Source organism: Nyctereutes procyonoides, unplaced genomic scaffold, assembly GCF_905146905.1.
Source record: "Nyctereutes procyonoides isolate TBG_1078 unplaced genomic scaffold, NYPRO_anot_genome, whole genome shotgun sequence".
NCBI lineage: Eukaryota > Metazoa > Chordata > Mammalia > Carnivora > Canidae > Nyctereutes > Nyctereutes procyonoides.
In genome coordinates, this window is record NW_026575131.1 from 12485776 (window position 1) to 12507855 (window position 22080).

At 46.7% G+C, this 22080-nt stretch overlaps 1 protein-coding gene across 1 annotated transcript in view; it reads right to left on the minus strand.

Annotated features, from left to right (window-relative positions):
- Positions 1-20882, minus strand: part of EDEM1 (ER degradation enhancing alpha-mannosidase like protein 1) — a 28276-nt gene extending 7394 nt beyond the window's left edge. Inside the window, exons 1-8 of the mRNA XM_055343150.1 lie at positions 20254-20882; positions 13961-14033; positions 10976-11079; positions 9563-9734; positions 8180-8363; positions 3346-3520; positions 1668-1788; positions 994-1164 (exon numbers count right to left, since the gene is read on the minus strand). Coding sequence (XP_055199125.1) covers positions 994-1164; positions 1668-1788; positions 3346-3520; positions 8180-8363; positions 9563-9734; positions 10976-11079; positions 13961-14033; positions 20254-20789 — 1536 coding nt within the window. The 5' untranslated portion in view covers positions 20790-20882. The remainder of the gene's footprint in view (positions 1-993; positions 1165-1667; positions 1789-3345; positions 3521-8179; positions 8364-9562; positions 9735-10975; positions 11080-13960; positions 14034-20253) is intronic.
- Positions 20883-22080: the final 1198 nt, after the last annotated feature.

The window sequence follows — 22080 nt, forward strand, 5'->3', positions numbered from 1 at the left end:
ACAGACCTAAGCTTAAGAGAACTCCGGCAGCACCAGGCATGGCATCCTCGGAGCACATGGAACCTGACTGTACACCCAGCTCAGAGAAGAAAGTCTGGAGGCTATCTTTGCCCTCTTCTGAGAGGTCATCTAAGACTCATGCGGTCTCTCTTTACACGTGAGGACTTTGACCAGTTTCATAGGATTTTTCCCTTTTTCCTCTAGAAGCGAATGGCACGATTCAGTGTTCATTTTATCTTTACTAAATCCAAACCCCAGTACTAATCCTACTACCAAAACTCATAAAAATAAGTATCTTCTTGTCTAGGCTTGCTCCCTGCAGGCATCTGTCACAGGTCCCCTGAGGTGCACTGAAGACAGGCTTTGTAGAAAGCTGCTGTGTTTGTGAATGGATGCACACTCCCAGTGTGTATAGACGGATGGCAGGCCCAGAAGTATAAATATCTGCCTTAGGCTGCGGGGGAGACTTCACAGTTAAAGTGACAATCTCTCTGGCATTAAATTTCATGGAAAAATGAACACTATATGTTTTTTTAAGCGTTAAACAAAAATAGGCATTCGGATGAATCCCAGATGATTTCCTTTACCGAGAAAAAGAATTCCTTTCATCTGAATAATTATTACACAGACCAGTGTTCCACAGCGCATGAATACAGAACTATATCCCAAAAAAGAGTTCTTTGGCCAAACAGATCTAGAAAACATTGAGTACTAAGTCCTCTTTCATGTGTCAGGGTGGGAGAGAAAAGGCCCATGGTACAGGCACAATGGGCTTTGGAGAAGATTAGATTCAACAATTTGGTGTGAGACTGCAGACACCTTCTCTGTCCCAGGGAACCATGAATCACACTAAACACCGACAAGCCTATGGTTAGCTGGCAACCGTATCACAGTCACTAGGAAACAACACACCTCTACATCACTCAGCCAATGTTTGCTAAAAACCAGCTGCTAATATTTAAATACAAACTACTGATCAACAAACTCTAGTACCTGGTAGAGGAGATACGTAGACTCCACTAGCTCTGGTCTCAGCGGGTAGAAGAGCACATCGGGGGCCTGGAGCTGCCAGTTATACCTCTCAGGGAGGGCCCCGTAGCGTTTCCAGATGGCGTAGTAAAAGGCATGGAGGCAGATGGCATCTTCCACATCTCCTATCAGAACCTACGGAGAAGACACAGGTCACCAGGCTAAGAATCTTTTTTCAGAGCGGCAAGACATAGTGGCAAGGCCCTGGGCTGTCCCTCTGCCCCCCGGTTCTCATCTGACCTGACTGGAGACAAAACATGGTTGGAGACAAAATCAACCCAAAAGGAGCAACCCAGGAAAAAGGATGCCCTCCCTAACTGACTCACAATGCCAAATTGAGGCAAACTGCATGGGACAAGAGGTTTACCATTCTTATGAACAAAGAACAAACAAAATTAAGAGACAGATGATTCAAAAATCACACTTTCCAGCCATGATTTTACACTTACTTAGTATGGCTCTGTTCAATATTCTGGGGCTGATCCCACAAACAGAATAATCAGGACATATATTGTGCTACTAACCTCCCAAATCCGGAGGAGCCAGAGAATGCTCTGGTCTCAGAGAAAGAAAAGAGTAAAAAAACAGAAACGCTTTCCAATGACAGCTTTTTCTTGGTAAACATGATCACAAGATACCTGCAGCCCGGGGAAGAAGGCCTGCAGAGAGTCGATCCAAGTGTTCATCAGCTGCCCACTGAACATGTTCACATTGACATACAGCGGGGGGTCTCCTTCTCCTTCGTTACAGGCTTCCCGACTAAGGACCCAAGCAGAGCGGTCAAAGGTGAAAAGAAAGATCACTGACAGAGCTCCAGCCCAGCTCCTCCCGCAGCTCCTCGTGGTTATACTTCAGTGGAATCAACATTAACGCTTTCTCCTAACTCACTCTTTAAACCTTTGGAGATAAACTGCCTCTACCTGTTGATACCAGACTCTAGCATAAGGTAACATCTACCATAGAATAAAAGTTCTTAATTTAGCCATTGTAACTCATCAGGGATTTCACCATATTTTTTTCAGAAAACACTTGGACGTTCAGGCTTACGAATACTGCCACATAATATGGTATCTAGCATGGGTCTTTGCTGGATTTGACTGGAGTGGAAAAGCCTCTGGTTACTTCTCCACACAAGAGTCTCTTCTCTGATAAAGTCCTATACCAGGGGCCCAAAGGAACGAATGCATAAGCAAGATGCTCAGGGATCATCACTCAATTTAGTTTGGGACTTTAAAAAGCAAAAATGACTAAACCCTGGCCAGACGGCCTCCTACTAAAACACAGCCCTCACATAAGGGGTTCCTACAACAGCTAACATAGAAATGAGTCTAAGAAAACCCTAAGATGCAGAAACTCAGTAGCTATTACTTGCAATGGACATTTAATAATAAAAGCATACGAAGAAAGAAAGGCCCAAGGATGTAAGGTGACATCGGGGTAGAAGCCGCTGTAGCTTTGAATGGCACTCCTCTCCTGCCCCCCTGATTGTACATATGAGTAGTAGCAAATAATGCTGTTTTAATCAACAGAGGGGGGACATGTGGTAACTGTCCTTCCTCTCATTAGGTATAAAGACCAATCCAAACAAGTCTTTGAAAGTAAAAAAAAAAAACAAAACAACTCAGTAATTGTCCTGTTTAAAGCTCCATCTGCAATTAAAGCCCCAGTGAAACACAGGCACATGTCACTCCTTGGGACAGCCAGTCTCCACCATGGCCCCAAAGATCCCTGACTTCTGGCAGTCACAAAGGGTGTGACTTGTACGGCCCCCTTCCACACTGTGTCAGGGTTCGTCTGTGGGACCTATAGAGCCGGGCAGAAGTGCTGGTTTGTCATTTCAACAGTAGGTCATGACAGCACCCTTTGGTCTCTCTTTCTACCTCTCTCAGATCACCCACTCTGGGGGAAGCCTGCCACCATAACCTGCCTACAAAAAGGTCCACATGGCAAGGGATTGAAACCTGCCAACCAGCAGAGGCATGAGCCTACAAGTGGATCCTCTGGCCCTGACCAAGCCTTGACAGGGCCATAGCCCCTGCCGACAGCCTGGTGACAATCCTGTGAGACTCAGGGCACTCCGCGGCTCTTGGATTCCGGACCCTAAGAAACTGAGTGAGATAATGTGTGTTGTTTTAATCCACCCAGTGCTGGGGTAATTTATAATGCCACAGTGGAAAGCTAATATAGCTCTTCACCCCCAAAGGTCCGATCAACAACTAGGAAATGGGAAGATGAACGCTGAGACCAAACAGTGCTGTGGAATCATGGTGAGAACGCCACAGGGATTTGTTTTACAGGGCAAGAGAGGAGACGCACCCTCTTCTCAGGTAGTTCTGAATACTTCGGTATGCTGCATTAAACATTTCTAGGTCTTCCTTTTCTCCAAAGAGAATGTAAGATTTCAAGAGGTATTCATAGAAGGAGTCCAGGCCGGCGCCCAAGCCACTCTGCTTGCCAACCCAGCGGCCTGTCTGAATGTTCACCACGTTGCCTGCAAAAACAAAGAGAGCCCGTCGGGCCCCAGTTACACGCCAGGGTGCCCTCCTACTCCAGCCCCCACTGCTCTTCCACATCTTTGTGCTTAGCAAAAAAGTGAAGGCAGAAAGAGAACGCTTGGCCCTCATGTTTGTATCAGTCCCATCAGGGGCACAGAGAGCCAGGAAATCTTTCTGAGTATAAGGTGTTTAAATACTGGGATAAAACTGGGAAAAACACTTAAGACACAAGAAAAGTAAAGTTGTGGGGGGGAGGGGCAAGATGGCGGAAGAGCAGGGTCCCCAAATCACCTGTCCCCACCAAATTACCTAGATAACCTTCAAACCATCCTGAAAATTTACGAATTCGGCCTGAGATGTAAAGAGAGACCAGCTGGAATGCTACAGTGAGAAAAGTCCGAGCTTCTATCAAGGTAGGAAGACGGAGAAAAAGAAATAAAGAAACAAAAGGCCTCCGAGGGGGAGGGGCCCCGCGAGGAGCCGGGCTGAGGCCGGGGCGAGTGTCCCCAGGACAGGAGAGCCCCGTCCCGGAGGAGCAGGAGCTGCACCAACCTTCCCGGGCGGGCGGAAAGGGGCTCGCAGGGAGTTGGAGCAGGACCCAGGAGGGCGGGGATGCCCTCGGGCTCCCGGGGACACTAACAGACACCTGCGCCCCGGGAGAGTGCGCCGAGCTCCCTAAGGGCTGCAGCGCGCATGGCGGGGACCGACCGGAGCAGCTCGGAGGGGCTCGGGAGCGGCTCCAGGGAGGGGGCTGCGGGGCGGGAGCGCAAATCCAACAACACAGGCCCCGGAGCACAGGGCGCCGGGACACAGCCCAGGATCCGGCCTCCCCCCGGGACAGGCAGAGGCCGGGAGGGCCCAGGACAGCGAGGACGCTCCTGCCCGGAGCTGAGCAGATCAGCGGCCCCGCCCCGGAGCCTCCAGGCCCTGCGGACGGAGAGCCGAGAGCCCCCGAGCCCCGTAGTTCCTGGGGAGGCTGAATCCAGGCTTCCAGAGTTGCCATAGCAACTGCAACTGTTCCTCCTCAGACCTCACGGGGTAAACAACCCCCGCTGAGCCCTGCAGCAGGCAGGGGCAGAGCAGCTCCCCCAAGTGCTAACACCTGAGAATCAGCGCAACAGGCCCCTCCCCCAGAAGACCAGCTAGAGGGACCAGTGATACTCCCCCGTGTTCCAATACAACTTGTTTTTGGCCACTCTGCACTGAGCAAAATGACTAGAAGGAAAACCTCACTTCAAAAGAAAGAATCAGAAACAGCCCTCTCTCCCACAGAGTTACAAAATCTGGATTACACTTCAATGTCAGAAAGCCAATTCAGAAGCACCATTATACAGCTACTGGTGGCTCTAGAAAAAAGCATTAAGGCCTCACGAGACTTCATGACTGCAGAATTTAGATCCAATCAGGCAGAAATTAAAAATCAATTGAATGAGATGCAATCCAAACTAGAAGTCCTAACGACGAGGGTTAACGAGGTGGAAGAACGAGTGAGTGACATAGAAGACAAGCTAATGGCAAAGAGGGAAACTGAGGAAAAAAGAGATAAACAATTAAAGAACCATGAAGACAGATTAAGGCAAATAAATGACACTCTAAGGAAGAAAAACCTACGTTTAATTGGGGTTCCCGAGGGCGCCGAAAGGGCCAGAGGGCCAGAATATGTATTTGAACAAATCCTAGCTGAAAACTTTCCCAATCTGGGAAGGGAAACAGGCATTCAGATCCAGGAAATAGAGAGATCCCCCCCTAAAATCAATAAAAACCGTTCAATACCTCGACATCTAATAGTGAAGCTTGCAAATTCCAAAGATAAAGAGAAGATCCTTAAAGCAGCAAGAGACAAGAAGTCCCTGACTTTCATGGGGAGGAATATTAGGGTAACAGCAGACCTCTCCACAGAGACCTGGCAGGCCAGAAAGGGCTGGCAGGATATATTCAGGGTCCTAAATGAGAAGAAGATGCAACCAAGAATACTTTATCCAGCAAGGCTCTCATTCAAAATGGAAGGAGAGATAAAGAGCTTCCAAGACAGGCAGGAACTGAAAGAATATGTGACCTCCAAACCAGCTCTGCAAGAAATTTTAAGGGGGACTCTTAAAACTCCCCTTTAAGAAGAAGTTCAAGTAACTCTGAACATGAATGGGCTTAATGACCCCATCAAAAGGCGCAGAGTTTCAGACTGGATAAAAAAACAGGACCCATCTATTTGCTGTCTACAAGAGACTCATTTTAGACAGAAGGACACCTACAACCTGAAAATAAAAGGTTGGAGAACCATTTACCATTCAAATGGTTCTCAAAATATACCCTAAAAACTACAGAACACTTCTGAAAGAAATTGAGGAAGACACAAAGAGTTGGAAAAATATTCCATGCTCATGGATTGGCAGAATATTGTGAAAATGTCAATGTTACCCAGGGCAATTTACACGTATAATGCAATCCCTATCAAAATACCATGGACTTTCTTCAGAGACTTAGAACAAATTATTTTAAGATTTGTGTGGAATCAGAAAAGACCCCAAACAGCCAGGGGAATTTTAAAAAAAAGAAAACCATATCTGGGGGCATCACAATGCCAGATTTCAGGTTGTACTACAAAGCTGTGTTCATCAAGACAGTGTGGTACTGGCACAAAAACAGACATATAGATCAATGGAACAGAACAGAGAACCCAGAAGTGGACCCTGAACTTTATGCTCAACTAATATACGATAAAGGAGGAAAGACGATCCACTAGAAGAAAGACAGTCTCTTCAATAAATGGTGCTGGGAAAATTGGACATCCACATGCAGAAGAATGAAACTGGACCACTCTCTTGCACCATACACAAAGATAAACTCAAAATAGATGAAAGATCTAAATGTGAGACAAGATTCCATCAAAATCCCAGAGAAGAACTCAGGCAACACCCTTTTTTAACTTGGCCACAGTAACCGGAGTAGGACAAACAGTGTATGTTCTCATTCATTTGGGGAATATGAATAATAGCGAAAGGGAATATAAGGGAAGGGAGAAGAAATGTGTGAGAAATATCAGAAAGGGAGACAGAACATAGAGACTCCTAACTCTGGGAAATGAACTGGGGGTGGTGGAGGGGGAGGAGGGTGGGGGGTGGGGGTGAATGGTCGACGGGCACTGAGGGGTACACTTGACGGGATGAGCACTGGGTGTTATTCTGTATGTTGGTAAATTGAACACCAATAAAAATTAATTTATAAAAAAAAAGAAAAGTAAAGTTGTCATTTTGCCTTTCCAGATTAACAATGCATTTCAAACGCCAACTGAGTGTTCATACCTTTGACTTGGTAATGCCATTCCTGGGAACTTATCCTTTGTGAAAAAAAAAATGTTTTTAAGAAAAAGTATTGTGTTGTTCATCAAGAATTATGAATTGTATGATTTATATTATCTGTAAAATGGGAGGAGGGAGAAAAAACAGAAATAATCCAAGTGTCCAATACAGGAAGAGTTAACGGACTATATGTAGATTTTAAAAACAATAGCTATGAGAAAAGAAATAAACCAATAGCTCTGAAAACAAGGTAACGACACAGAAAACCTGAACTGCCAAATGTAAGACAGAATAAAAATGCTTATTTATATTATAGGTTGAAGGTATATAAACACTTGCACATGCCAGACTGACAGAGTGTATGGAAATTTAAAAGGTGACTATTTGTGGTGACACTGGCAAACCATTTGGTGGTAGGGTAGCAATTTGGGCAACTTTTTTATTTCCACCACTGTTATTAAACACAACAAATATGTCAATAAGTTTAATAACTTAAGGCATAATCAAAAATCACTTGTGGGGCCCCTAGCCAGCTCAATCAGTGGAGCATGGGACTCTTGATCTCAGGGTCACAAGTTTAAGCCCTACACTGGGCACAGACATTACTTTAAAAAAAAAAAAAAAAAAAAAAACCTTCAAAAAGCAGTGCTCTTGCAGTGACACTCTATGGCTCTAGGACAACCAATCAAGGTACTTCTCAATGACAAAAAGGTTTTTTCTTAATGTAAGACAGTTTAAAATAACATCTTGAATAGCAAAAAACTAGTAATTATTGAAGATGAATGAGGAGTACATAGGGATACATTATTTATTCTACTTTCTCCCTGCGTGTCTAGGTTTGAAATATTCCAAAATAGTTTAATATCTTGACCAGCATTCTCAAGAGGAAAAAAAAAAAAATCCCACCTAATATAGGTTAATCTGGCCTTTCAACCTACTACCACAAGCCCAGGGTTTTTTTTTTTTAAAGGAGAAAGCCACTCTACCAGTAACACTAAATTCCTAATTTAGAGCCTTATGTTAAAATAATATAACCTGCCTTAGAGGCAGTTCTTTTTATAGCATTTCTATTAACAATTATTTTCAAGTAGAATATTCCAGGGGATTCAAATCAGAGGGAACCCTCAAATGGCAAAAGCATTATTCTTTCCCATCAAATGTTACAGCCTCACTCTAAGCAGAAAGTCCCACAGAGAAACTAGACATGAAGACACTGAGGGCCATTCTTTCTGAGGTGTCAACTGTCCAGTTCAGCAGTACAGACAGAAAGAGTGGAGAGGACGTAGAGCCCTAGAGAAGAGGAAAGGAAAGGGGGCCAAATGTACACAGTCCCAATGGCCTGAGAAGATGCTACCATACCTAATAATCCCGTATCATTGCTCCGCAGGTTCCAAAGGGCTTTCACAGCACGTCTGGCCACCCACTCAAATGTAGAGTCCCCTAGAAGTCGGCTCAGGATCCCAAATTCCACCAGGAGGGAACCAGCTCCTGCTGTGCACGTCTCATTATTGCTGTCAGGAGGAACACCTGTCTTTAGATTCACCTGGGGACGGGAAGAGACAAAGGATTTGTGGCAAGGGCTAGAAGGCCAGGTCATAGCCACTAGATTCAACAAATGAATCAAACTTACTACAGTGGACTCAGCTCACTGCCTCCCATGTCACACCTGAGATAGATAAGGGAGTTAATGCTTAAAAGACATAAACAACGGGACACCTGGGTGGCTCAGCAGTTGAGCCTCTGCCTTTGGCTCAGGGCATGATCCTGGAGTACCGCGATCGAGTCCCACATCAGGCTCTGCAGGGAGCCTGCTTCTCCCTCTGCCAGTGTTTCTGCCTCTCTCTCTGTCTCTCTCATGAATAAATAAAATCTTTAAAAAAATAAAATAAAAAAAATAAAAATAAAAAAATAAAATAAAAGACATAAACAAGACAATAAGGACACCAGAACCTTGTTTGAATAAGAGCAAGTGTCAGGGGAATGGTTACAATGCTATTCACTAATCCACCTCTTTCTAGCACCAGGCTTTGGCATTCAAAAAAAAGGCCAGCTGTGGAATCCCTTATAAATTTTAAGTGAGCTACTAGGAACTCACCCCCACTCAGCGAACATAAACAAATCATGGACTAGTAGACAAGGGAGATACAGGAAGAATGTGACAGCCTCTTTCATCACTGAGGCTCTGTGGGCTGGCAATTCTCTGCTGGTTACCTAAAAGCCTGACTCAATTCCCAAAGGAGTTCTGAGCTCAGCAAATTGCATGCCACAAAGATATAATCTCATTCCAGATCTTGCATTTAAGTCAGCAGCTAACTGGCTGGGCTGTGCAGGCTTTTACTTGAAAGATCCATGTGAGGCATTCCCAAGAACATTCACCAGGACCCTAAAGTACACACATGAGGGTCTTTGGGGAAATACACTTGAGCCAGAAATAAAGACAAATTCCCCATGCTATTCTATAGCAGGAGATATAAATCTCACATGCAGCAGAACTTCAGAATACTGAGCACAGGAACAAAAGATTCTTAAAGGGAAAAATCAAAATATGTCACTGTATGCCTGACATGCAGTAGGTGCTTGGTAAATGCTACAGGGATTAAAAAAAAGATCATATTTAGGGCCAAATTCTCTCAAGGACACAGCTTTCCTCTTTCACATTACCTCCCCTTTTCCCCCAAATAAATTAATCAAAAAAGAGTTTTAATTCAGGAAGTTGCGGAAATGTCAAACTGGTCTACCTACCCGAGGATAGGGGATCCCTGTCTTGGTGTTTTCAAAGGCAGGGAGGAGGCGCACAGCCAGATCGTGAGCCATGTGCAACAATTCGTTATCATAATCCTTAATTGTCATGTCACCAAAGGGCTGCTTGGAGTCAGTTATTATTCTGTGGGCAGAAAGGAGGCTTCCTAGGACCCTGAAAGACAGGATGACAAGAATACAAAAATAATAAAAGCATGTTGTTTGTCAGGGCATACAAACCAGTTTAGAGTGACAGCTTCAAATCCCCTGAACTCAGAGCTGCCCAGAATCAGAGGAACTGAACTGAATGGCTCCTTGAAGGTCTTTCCAGCCCTGATAACAAGTGACCGATTCTAGTTAACCACATTACTGGAAAGGAGAAAGAGAACCATTCACCTGAGGCCACCAAGAATAATCTCACTTAAAGTAATAACTAATGGCTGGCAGTCTCCAACATCTCATCAGAAGGGAGGGTCCTAGCCATTCTCAAAATAAACATTACCTTTCAGTATTCATAAATGACTCTTGATTTCTCTCACACGGGGAAAACACTTAACCATACCGGAAACAGGAAAGGTCAAGAGAATAAATAAAGGTCAAGAGAACAAATACCAACTGGCTTTTCTAGTTTGGGCTCCCAAGCAGCTGAGAAATTCTCCACCTTCTGGTGAGAAGGCAAGGTGAGGAAGAGGAGGAGATGGAGAAGGTGAGGAGAGGTAGCAGAAGGCCACCGGCTCAGATCTATGTCTCCATGGGCCAGGAATCATGGGACACTTCAATGATCTCAAGTGGACTGTGACGTGTGTTGGTACAAATGTTGTCATAACTTTAATTTTAAATAAATGATATATCTGGAATGGTATGCAGGAATACAGTTTTCTAAATGAAATGATAAAATAGTCACAATACAACAACTTAAAGAGGCAAGAGACAAGGTATGGAACATGTGCCCAATACCTTGGTGGTGGGAGTGGAGGGGAGGAGGGAGGCAGGGTGGGGGCGGTGGGGTGGGGAGAGAAGAGAGAGTGGCTCCTGAGGGGGAAATACACCCAAATGATAAGAAGGGGTTCTCTGTGGGTGGTAGGTAAGATGGGAAACTTTCATTTCCTTCAGAAATACGTAGGGGTTTTCCTAGGACGCAGTGAAGGAGACCAGACACAAAGTGACAGAGAAAATCTGCCTTAAAAGGGCACCTATCTCCCACCTTTATTAATGCATGAGTCTTTCTTTTTTGGCCCCAAATGTAATTACTTTGAAATGACAATTGTTCCACTGTTGATAAAGCCCACAAGGCAGAGGAAAAATGGACACAGCGTCCATAAGGTCCCCACATACGCTACCTGGGACAGCCTCCCAGGAATTCTGCTGCTTACACACACAAAAAAAGCCTTCAATATACTTCATGTACTATTTTACCTTATTGTGGCCTCAAAGACTTGGACGGTGGAATCTTTGTCAAATGAAACTGTGTTGATCACTAACTTGACTGCTTTCTGGAACTCAGATGAATTTCCCATTATCTTTAAAAAGAGGAACACAAACCATTACAACAGCCTGAAAGGACACTGAGGGACCACTTCATCTAAATGTCTGTATGCGGTCTTGCCATCCATGGGAGGACCGGAAACACAAAAGGTAGAAAGGCATGGTTACCTCTTAGAATATATTTCGGGACAGATGGCAAGCCCATTTCCTGCAATTCAAGAATCCTGTCTCCAAATGGTCAAACTGTGAAATAATTCCTTCTGAATCATTAGTACCCCTCACCTTCCCACTTGACTCTCCCTCAAACTTTGGTCTGATATGATTTAACATGCAAGGCACCAGAGTTCCTAAAACTCTTGAAATGAGTAAAAATAAATCCAAAAGCCAAAGCAACAAAAATACAGCTTTCCCTATGCTCCTCAAATAAATCGACAGCTTGGGTGCTTGGCTTCCAGGAGACTAAAACATCTGTAAAAGTGACTTGTTGCTGGTTATCCAGATGTCTAACACTGAGAAATAGTAGCATGATCTTTTGGAATACAGCATTCAAACAAACAAAACACACAAATAATCAGCTCCATGTCCTTTTTAAACAGTAATCTAAAATTATGATTCCTATTTTGGGTACATGACTATGATCTCATACTAAGCTGCTCTCTCCTATCTGAAGAGCAAATTTGGTATAAAATTTTACGGATTAACTGAACCAAAATGCTTTCATTCTGTTCAAAAATCTAGGACAATCCTGGGACTTTAAGGACATCATAAGGACACACACACAAAGGAAAAACAAATAATTTCATCCAGACACTATTTCAAGTATGCCTTATCTCTTAGTATTTACTGGTCTAATACATCTTTTTATTCCCCTCTTCATTGTTATTTTGCCATAAATATGCAGGGCAAGTACAGACGTTTCTTTCCTGACTTATAGTTCTTTCTTTTTAAAAGATTATGCAATAATGCTACAAGTTGCAGCCAGTGGTCAGGGGACTGCTATCTTCTGAATGATTCCACATCACATCTGTTAAAGGCTGTTTAAAATGTTAGCAAGTGAACAAGAAAACCTCAACTGAAGTAACACCTGAAAAATAAGCCTGAAGTGCTAGCACACTGAAGACCGGATATTCTACAATGAAAACCACAGAAGTGGCTTTGTTTCCTTACAGATGCTTACCAGCAACAGTATCTGTTAGCAGCTGCAGAGGCTGATATGATCTCAGATCAAGTGGAGGATGATGCTGAAGGAAGCCAGTAACTTTCAATTACATATTCTAATTTACCATTTTAGTCACACAGCTAGAGAACACAGTAAGCAGGCTGCGAAATCATTCACTCAGGCTTAAGAAAACCTGGATTGGACAAAAGGGTTAAATCGCCTTCTTTACCGCAGGACCTCTCAGAGCCTTTAAAATGCTGGTGTATGCTGTCGCTCTCTAATAATGGGACAGGCATGCAGAATTTCTCAAGTTCATTTGGGAACGCAATTCTTCACTTAGGGAATATAACCTTGGAAATAGTGTTGGGAAATGCTGAATCTGTAGAAACTCATTTTTTGAACACATATCTGCACTTCTACTATGTATCAGACACTTTTAGGTGGAGAATGCAGTGAACAATAGAGATTAGATCTCCCTCTGCACAGCAGAGGGATAAAAAGACACAATGAGGCCAAAAGAGAGAGAGCAGGGACAAGTGGTGCTCTTCCATAATGTATATGAGTTTGGGGAGACTCTTTTTTTTTAAAGCAATACCTATAAGGCTGAGTCAGCCTCTGGTATCTTCAACAAGTTAGCTCTAATTAGGCTGCACAGACTTGTCTGGGCACATTGTGATCTCCGATGATACATGACTGAAGTGGAACAGCGAGAACCCCAAAAGAGAAATTGGCCCAGTAAAACATCGTGCCACCACAGGGGAACGAAAGCCTGAAGGCCCCACATACCCCAGGCCTAGGAAGTTGCACAGCTATCGCCCGAGCTACTTCCTAGTCCTAGTCAGTTTTCTCCAGCAAACTCCTGGGCAGCTGTGATGCACATTTGGCTAGCATTACCCACCTGTAGCCCCTGACAGCTTTAAACTCTTCTCAGGAAGTTAAAACAGACAAGAGTACATTATTAAATGCAGGATTTGGGCTCGACTACGGGTAAGAATTCTCCAATGGTAAAGGCACTGGACAATGAAGGGGAGCAAAGAGGTTGTGCAATCACCTTTATCAAGGAGGTTTTAACACGCTACACTGAAATACGGTCCCTTGGAAGCAGAGTAGGAGAAGCAGACCGAGCACACGTGACGCACAGTGTGGGATGGTAAGGACCATGCCACGGTGCCATCCAGCTTGCAATGTGCTTCTTCAAATCTGCTCAAAGGTCTCCAGCTCCCCAGACTCCATGAGGGAAACCATGGGATGATGGAGGAAAAGGCAGCACCCAAGTTGGCAACCTGAGCGTGGACAGAACACGGAGCGGCACGCAGAAGGGAGCATTTCTAGAGAAGGTCTTGTGTGGGGGCCCGGGAGCAGGGCTCAGTACATACTCTTGGGGAGCATATAGTGGATGCTATTTCGGGGGCCCTAGTGACCCCTTTTACTTCTGAGATCTTAACTACGGTACTGTCAACTTGAATGCAATGCTCTACTGATTCCTTTATGGAATAAAACAGTGGGATACTGAGAGAGAAATTGGTTTTCCCAAAACAATCATACTGTCTTCTCCATTTTTTTAGGGGGATCACATTTCTTTTCCTTTAACCTTGAATGCTCTTCTCATTCTCAGCATTGGGGTCATTAAAATAAACAATGGCTATCAGAGCTATGAATACATTTTGAGTGTCAGGTTTCCCCGGAAGAAACTAAGGATAATCAACTCTAAAATACCTTAATTAATTAAAAAAATAATAATAAGGCTAAACACTTACTGCAAGAGTATCCAACGCATCAACAAGAGTCAATGAATAATTCCCTAGGACATCATTGATGTTCAGATTTGAACTGAAAAAGAAATAAAATTAAAATTAAAGAAAGGCACTTTATCTTAAAAGAGAAAAAGGATAGTAAAACTAAACACGCATCAGAAACTACAACCGCTGGCAACTCGTATTTATTCAGGGACAATTATAGGTGTGTCTTATAGGTCTTATGGCAGTGGTCTTTCTATAGTGTCTACAAGTGGACCCAAGTAACCCAACAGTGATGACACTATTGTGCAAAAGGACATGCAAAAGGAAGTCCGGAGATGGTGACCCAGAGTTGTGTGCCCTCTCTGGGGTAGTTTTATCACCACAAATCACCTCTCTCACCAGCTTCAAAGAGTTCTGATTTCAAAAATCATTAGAAATGAAAAAAGAAAGATCCTGTCATGTGACCTGCCCATGACCCTTTAATACAGAAATCAGACACTCCAGCAGGTTCCATACAAAAAGAAGGAAATACCTCAGTTAGGTCTGATTACCACTCAGCTGTGCTTTGGTTGGGGGAATAAATTAACCTCTTGATCCCATTTTCTCATTCACATCTCAAAGAATCCCCATAACCTCTACCAACTCTCAAGAGCTGAGCCAAGGCAGGACTCCTCTGTGCTGGAGCTGCATCCACGTTTCTGCCCATACCTCCTGTCCCCACAGTCAGCACTCGCTTTCCCTCCCTGAAGCAATCTGAAGACACCGACTTCAGGCCTATGGTGAGGGTAAAGCTTCCCAGTCCCTCGCACAGCTCCTTATAACCCCAAAAATGATGGACAGGGACAACGATGAGGTCCAGGAAGGGCCAGGATGGAGCAACCGGGCAGCCTGATAAATCCTGGGGATGTCAGTTACTTCCCTGTCTCATTCCTACAAGCCCAGAAAGTAAATGGCGAAATCCTGAAAAGATGGAAAGTAAGGAGAGAAAGAGGTCAGCTGTTTACTTTTATTAAAGACCAAAGTGGAAGGCCCTAGCTTTATCTCCGACAGCAGGTTCACTGACATTATGGCATCTTCCAGCGTACCTCCAGGCCACTGGAGCTTCTCCCTAAGTCCCTCTGATAGGGCCTGGTCTGGCCTCCCGTGTCCTTCAGAAAGTACCCCCTCCCTAGTGCTTCGGGTGGGTGAACGGCCTCACGTGAAGCAGGCCCACGCCAGCTCAACACTTCACATCTGGGCTGATGTGAGCCTTCCTGTTGCTTGGCCGTATGCTGTGTCACCCCACTGGATCTGGGACAAAGAATTCAGAGCCAACTTTTAGGGACTTTTTTTTTTTTTTTTCCCAAAAAAAGCTCTACAGAAGGGGGCTATCGAGGAACCCGGCCTATCTTGTCCCTCACAAGCCTTGAGGCCAGCACTCAGCAGGCAGGGAAAAGTGCATCTGCTTCTTCTATTTGTAGATTCTTTCTAAATAAAGTTGTATAATTGCAAAAGGTCCTCTAAAGACGAGAGCTGTGAGTTAAAATAAGCATGTCAAGGGCAATGCCAGCCAGAAAGGATACAGGAAATGCCTGAAGTTGAAGGAGGTCAAAGTAGACACAGAGATGTCACGCTCAAGTCTGCCAACTCGAGAACATTCTGTTGGGTTTAAATATTTAACTGCACTGCTCTGCAGCTCAGAGCAGAGTGGGTTCCAATGACCCACCTCATCAGAAAATGGCTCCCCCACCACTTCGCATCCAACCTGGAGGATGTGTAAGACACACAGAGCTGCCCTCTCCTGAGCTGTAACCTCGTCAGGGCCAGGGTCACCCTCTCCCACTGCAAAGGCCCCTGGAAGGTAGTACGCAAATTTTAATCGCTGCACTCCTTCACATGTTTTACTGTACTTCTCCCTTTAGGCTATAAGTAAAATGGACCCAGTTTTAAAACACCTCTCAATACAGTGCCCAAGCAGCCACTCATAATGAACAATTGTAAAAAATGTCACAGTAAAAAAACAATAACCTTCTACCAAGTAATTGCTATATACTCTTTCAAAATGTGCCAAAATAGAAAGGAGAAAAGAAAGAGGGGTGTGAAGGGAAATGTAGATTCCATAAAACCCTCTTGGCCTAACAGCAGCATATCACTGTGATTCCATTGACACAAGCCCACAATGTAGGTAAGACTGTGGCCTTGTTCCTTGTAGCTACTCTTGATGGATGGCCAGCCTGACTTCGTAGCTGCTAAGTGCCTCAAGCCAAGAACTTAATCTTCCAGTACAAGGCCAGGCTCACAAGTACACATCTTTCCACACCACCAGCTGGCTGAACCACAATGTCCCAGAATTAGACTTTCCACTTAATCTACCATGTGTGACCGTTCATGACATTTGCCCCAGTGTCAATCTGTAAGGTTCTTATTACACCAAAACAGAGCTGGAAAAAGCTACAACCTTTGACAGAGATAATTTTTGATTATGTAACTAACAAAATCAAACATATGGTAAAAAAAAAAAAAAATCTCCCACATACAATTAACCTGTACCAGCTGTTCAGAAATCTACCTGGTGCTGGGTAGACACAGACGTAATATAAGAAACAGTCTCTGTGTCAAGGGATTGATAATCTGGGGAGACAAGACAAAAGGAAAGGAATACACAACAGTACTCAATTCTCAAGCGATGTTGAAATGTGAACAGTAGCTCCAAGGAAAGGAACTGAAAGGAGAACCAAGTAGACCACGAAAAATCGTCTTCAAAAGTTCAATAGCATTGGAGAAAAAGACTTAGGTCTGACTCTGAAGAGGGACAGGATGTTAGAAAGAATGCACAGGAAGCCATCTTAAGCTAAGATGAATGGGCAGACTTGCTGACAAGTCATCAGTTGGGGTTGTTCACAGATTTGCTTTTTTACCTGAACAGCAATATGGCTAGGGAGGAAGCAAAGAAGGATCGTGTGCCCAAGTCTTGAACTATTGTTTTAATTTACAAGATTACAAAAAATATAATATCCAAATTCATTTGAGAAACTTTTGAGCTTGGATCCTCCCACCCAAACTAGGGATGTGAGAGTACTGACTTTGCATAGTAATCTGTAGCTGGACAGAAAAGTTTGCTATTTTGAAGCGTTCAGGTTTCATTTACGTCACATGAACTCCTCACCATACCTACAGTCAGACAAGACAGGCAAGACAAGCCTCAAATAAATGTGACTAAAAAAAGATACACAGCTCTAGCACCCATATTTTGTTTCTGTACTTTTTATATAATATTCTAATGATTAGGTCACTCTATATTTTAAATGCATCATTAGAATACACTTGACAATTGTCATTAAAATACATTTGATCTTTTTTTTTTTAATCTAAAAAACTATAGGGCCCCTGGGTGGTCCAGTCAAGCGTCTGCCTTCAGCTTAGGATCTCAAGGTCCTGGGATCAAGTCCCATATCAGGCTCGGTGAGCCAGCTTCTCCCTCTCCCTCTGTGCTCTCTCACTCTCACTCTTGCTGTCTCTCAAGGAAATAAAATCTTTACCAAAAAAAAAAAAGATATCCAACAAATAAAGGAAATCTGAGAAATTTTTATTTCCGGTTATTTGTTTTGGGGATATAAACATATCTTATTGTTTCAGAGCCAGCATGACAAAGGTCTAGTTGTAAACTTTCCTCGAAAATACTAATCTGAAAGGAGTTAAGTTAAAGAAAGGGGAGTAAAACAAAACAAAACAAAACAAAACGAACCTTTCCACTTCTTGGAAGCAGCCTGTGTGAGGGTCTAGTCAAGGCCACCCCAACCTGAGTTCTTTCACCTCCTCACAGACCCCAAAGGTTTATCCACCAAACAGATTATTAACCTCGGGTCACAAGGCTTCACACGACCCTGCTATCTTTCAAACTCCATCTTTCCAACAGCGATTTCTCTCTCTCAAAGCAACCTGACCTCAGTTTACCCACACCGCCACTGTACAATCAGACCACAACACTCATCAGCAGACTTCATCCTGCCACAAAGGTCTAAGCCACCCGGAACTACCAAAAGGGACAAGCAAGTTAGTCAACTGCCACGTCACCTGCAGCAGAGGGGCTCCAACTCTCCCAAGAGGTCCTAAGGTTCACGAAGAAAAGCATCCAAATGTCATCAACTCACTCTCCTGACCACCATATTCCCCACTGAAGGCACTATCACAAGTCCTCATTAAACTGTTTTCGTTAGGTCCAGGCCATAAAAAGAAAATCTGAGGTAAAAGTCTCAGAGAGAGAATAAGGACACGTACTCAAAGTATCCTCTCCCTCCCTGTAATGCCATCAGCATTAGTGAGAAAATACAAGTAAGATCCAAAATATGTACACACACTTTGTTTTCAACTATGTAAAAAATGTGTAGGCATATGGGCGGGAGCTGGCAGGAAAAATAAATTAAAAATAACTGTCTGGTGGGGATTTAGGCTTTTTTATTTTTTCAAATTTTCATCTTTTTTTTTTTTAAAAAAAAAGATTTTATTTATTCATGAGAGACAGAGAGAGAGAAGTAGAGACACAGGCCGAGGGAGAAGCAGGCTCCCTGTGGGGAGTCCAATGAGGGACACTAATCCCAGGACCTTGGGACCATGACCTAAGCCGAAGGCAGATGGCTCAACCACTGAGCCACTCAGGGGCCCCCAAATTTTAATCTTTTTTTCCTCCAACAATAACAACAAAAAATGAGATCAAAAGAAAACACATAGGTATAAAGTCTGGTACAGGTAAATACCAACAAATAACTCATTAATTTCCTAATATCTTAATAAATTTTTTTCTCAAAAAAAAATGAGAAAATACATGCATAAAGCCTTGATATAGTGAAGCAAGAGAAAATAACTCCTTTCCTACAGTTTTTTAAAAGGCCCAGTCCTGGGCAGCCCCGGTGGCGCAGCGGTTTAGTGCCGCCTGAAGCCCGGGGTGTGATCCTGGAGACCTGGGATCGAGTCCCGCATCGGGCTCCCTGCATGGAGCCTGCTTCTCCCTCTGCCTGTGTCCTACTGTGTCTCTGCCTCTCTGCCTCTCTCTCTCTCTCTCTCTCTCTCTCTCTTGTGTGTGTGTGTGTGTGTGTGTGTCATGAATAAATAAATAAAATTCTTTAGGAAAAACAAAATAAAACAACAACAACAAAAAAAAGGCCCAGTCCTTTGAAACTAGCTTGGACTATGCCGCCTGCTTCACTAAAACTCATGCTCCTCAATTTGCCATTTAAGATATGATTTTGTAGATTACCAAGCCATTTTCTAAATCCTTCAAGCCCCTTTAGTACACGTAAATGGGCTTCCTTTTCAGAATTTAAGGGCCGGACTCTTCCTTTTGCTAGGTGAAGGAAGATACATCCCCCCAAAGTCCAAAGGCACCCACAGGACGTGCGGCCAAGGCACTGGGCAGCCCGCGTCCTCCGCCGCCACCGCCCAGAGGAGGGTAGTCACCCATCCGGTCCAACAGGTCGGTGGCCGAGCGCACCCATTCCCTGCAGCGGGAAGGCCCTTAGCTGGGTGTGCTGTCCTCTTGGACTCTGATGTCAACAGCGGTGACCCCGGGAGCTTGGCCTCCACGGGCAAGGCTGGTGGAAGGGGAGGTCCCGCCACCAGAGTGGAGGAATTTATGGGGCAGATCATGGTGACAGTCAACGCCGCGGCCCAGGAATCACGCCCTGAGTGTCCAGACCCCAAATCGGGGCCAGGGAGCCTGTCCCTCCCTCCCTCCCTCCTCCCTCCGTCCCGTGTAAGTATCCCCAGCCTAAGGGGCAGCGCCTGTGAACGAAGGACAGGAGACCGCAGCCCCGCCTTGCCTGGGTCAGCCACCGGCTGGCTTTGGGGAAGTCCTTTCCCGGGATCAACTCCCGAATTTTTAGATATAAAAGCTAGGGACGGGCATGAGGGCTTGTTGTGGAGCTGCGTTTACAGGGGATTCATTTTGATTATATGTGTGTGCGCGTGTGTGCGCGTGTGTGCGCGTGTGTGCGCGTGTGCATCTGGAGAAGGGGGTGCTGGAGGTCAGAGTCTAAAGCCCCCGAGGATACCCCGCGGCGCTGCTGCTGTCCCCACCCCCCCCCGTCTGAGCCTCAGTTTCCCCGCTGGCCAGCTGTCCCGGAACTGGGAGACGCCGGGAGGAGGAGGAATGAGGCCAGCCCCGCCCGCTCACGCACCGCCCCCGAGCTCGGGTCCTCGGGGTCCTCGGGGTCCTCGGGGGTCCTCGGGCCACGGCACAGGCGGGCGGGCGTGGCCCGGGGACCCCGAGGTCGGAGGCTGCAGCCCCCCGCGGGCGCGGCCGCGGCCGGGCCGTCGGGCCAGCGCCGGCTACTCACGGGTCCCCGCGGTCAGGCCCCCGGCCGCGGCAGTGGATGGGGTTGAGCTCGTCCTGGGGGAAGGCGTGCGCCATGTAGTTGTCGTAGCCGAAGACGAACATGCCCCGCGCCAGGTCGCGCATCTGGGCGCGCAGCTGCGGCGGGAAGGCGCCGCTGTAGCGCCGCTCGTACTCGTCCGGGCCGCGGCCGCGGCTGCCCAGCACGTAGCCCCAGTGCGCCGGGCCGCACACCGCCGGCTCCGGCCGCCGCCCCCGCCGCCGCCCCGCCGCCGCCGCCGCCGCCGCTGCCGCCGCCCCGGGGCCCGGAGGCTGCAGCCACGACGGCCCCGACGGGCCCCCGGGCGTCCCGGGCCGGCCGGCGGGCCCCAGGGCGGGCGACGCGGGGCCGTCGGGGGCCCTCAGGCGCTGGAAGCCGAAGCTGAGCGGAAACCGCTGGTAGAAGCCCATGCTGGGCCCCAGCCCGAAGACGAGCCACAGCACTCCGTGGAGGCCGAGCCGCAGGAGCACCAGCCCCAGGACGAGCGCTCGCCATTGCATGGTCGCGCGGGCGCCGCGGGCATTCTTTTAAAGCGCGGGGGCCTGCCCCGCGGACCGCCGCACCCCGCACCCGCGCCGCAGCCCCGCTCGCTTCCCCTTTAAGGAACTCCCCCGTGACGCACCAGGAACCGGCCCATTGTCCCCCACCCGCGGCGAGTCGGGCCGGCCGGCCCGGCCCCGCGTCCGCCCGCCCAATCGCCCGGGATTGGCCCGGCCCGGGCCGGCCTCGTGGGGCGCGGCCGGGGACTCCCTCCTGCGCCATAGGCCGCCGGGACTTCCGCAGCGCCGCGAGGCTCCGCCCCGGCCCCCGGCCCCGCCCCCAGGCCCGGCCCGCCCCGCCCCCAGGCCCGGCCCCGCCCCCTGGCGGGCGGGCGGAGTCCGGACCCGCTGGCGTGGCGACTAGGGGCCGCTCCGGCTACTGGCGAGGAAACTTGCAGCCAATGGGAGCGCGGCACGGGAGCACCGGCCGCACACCCGACCGCGCCGCGGCCCCCAGCCGCCTGGCTCCGGGGAGAGCGCGTCTCCAGCCTAGCCGGGGCGCGAGAGAGCCCCTCCAGCTCCGGGTTGGGGACGCTGCCAGCTAAACGACGTAAGGGAGAGAAGGGAGAGGGGCATTCCGTAGGCAAGGAGCTGCGTTTGCATTGCTAAGGGCAGGGTTTTTAGCCAGATCGCTGCTTACAGTGGGCATGGGATACTACCTTGTAGTTCCGGAGGGCGCAAAAAGGTATCTTTTGACCAGAACACCCTAATCTGTAAGCATCGCTCACTGTGGCTGTAAGACCCATATTCCCAGATCCTGTCCTAGACCTAGCCGATGGAGGTTCCTGGGAATTTGTGTGTAACAAGTGCTCTTGGGCGGTTCTTAGCAGTTTCAGGAAATTCTATTGCTTTTGTCTCAGGAATAGGAGTTTAAAAAAAAAAGAGAGAGAGAGAGAGAGAAGAGGGAGAGTCAAGGCTGCTGCTACCACCAATAATAGTCCCCTCCCGCCCCTCCTACTCCCACTGTGTCTCCTCTGCAACACAGTAGCGACCTAACCTTTGGGGTGTAGGACGGATTCCTGGTCAAATTACTTTACCCATTCTGTATCTACTTCCTATAATTAAGGAAGTTGCAGATGTCCGCTCTGAAGGGCTATGGCTCTCATGTAACGATTCAGCTAAAGTTTAGGGGTTTTGTTTGCTACATTTGTAGATGTCTGTTAACGTGTTCCCTCAAATTTAGACCATGTGTTTGTTACACCGTGGTTTCTGAAGAGCTTGGGAAGCAAAGCCTGATGGCGATGGCCCAAAT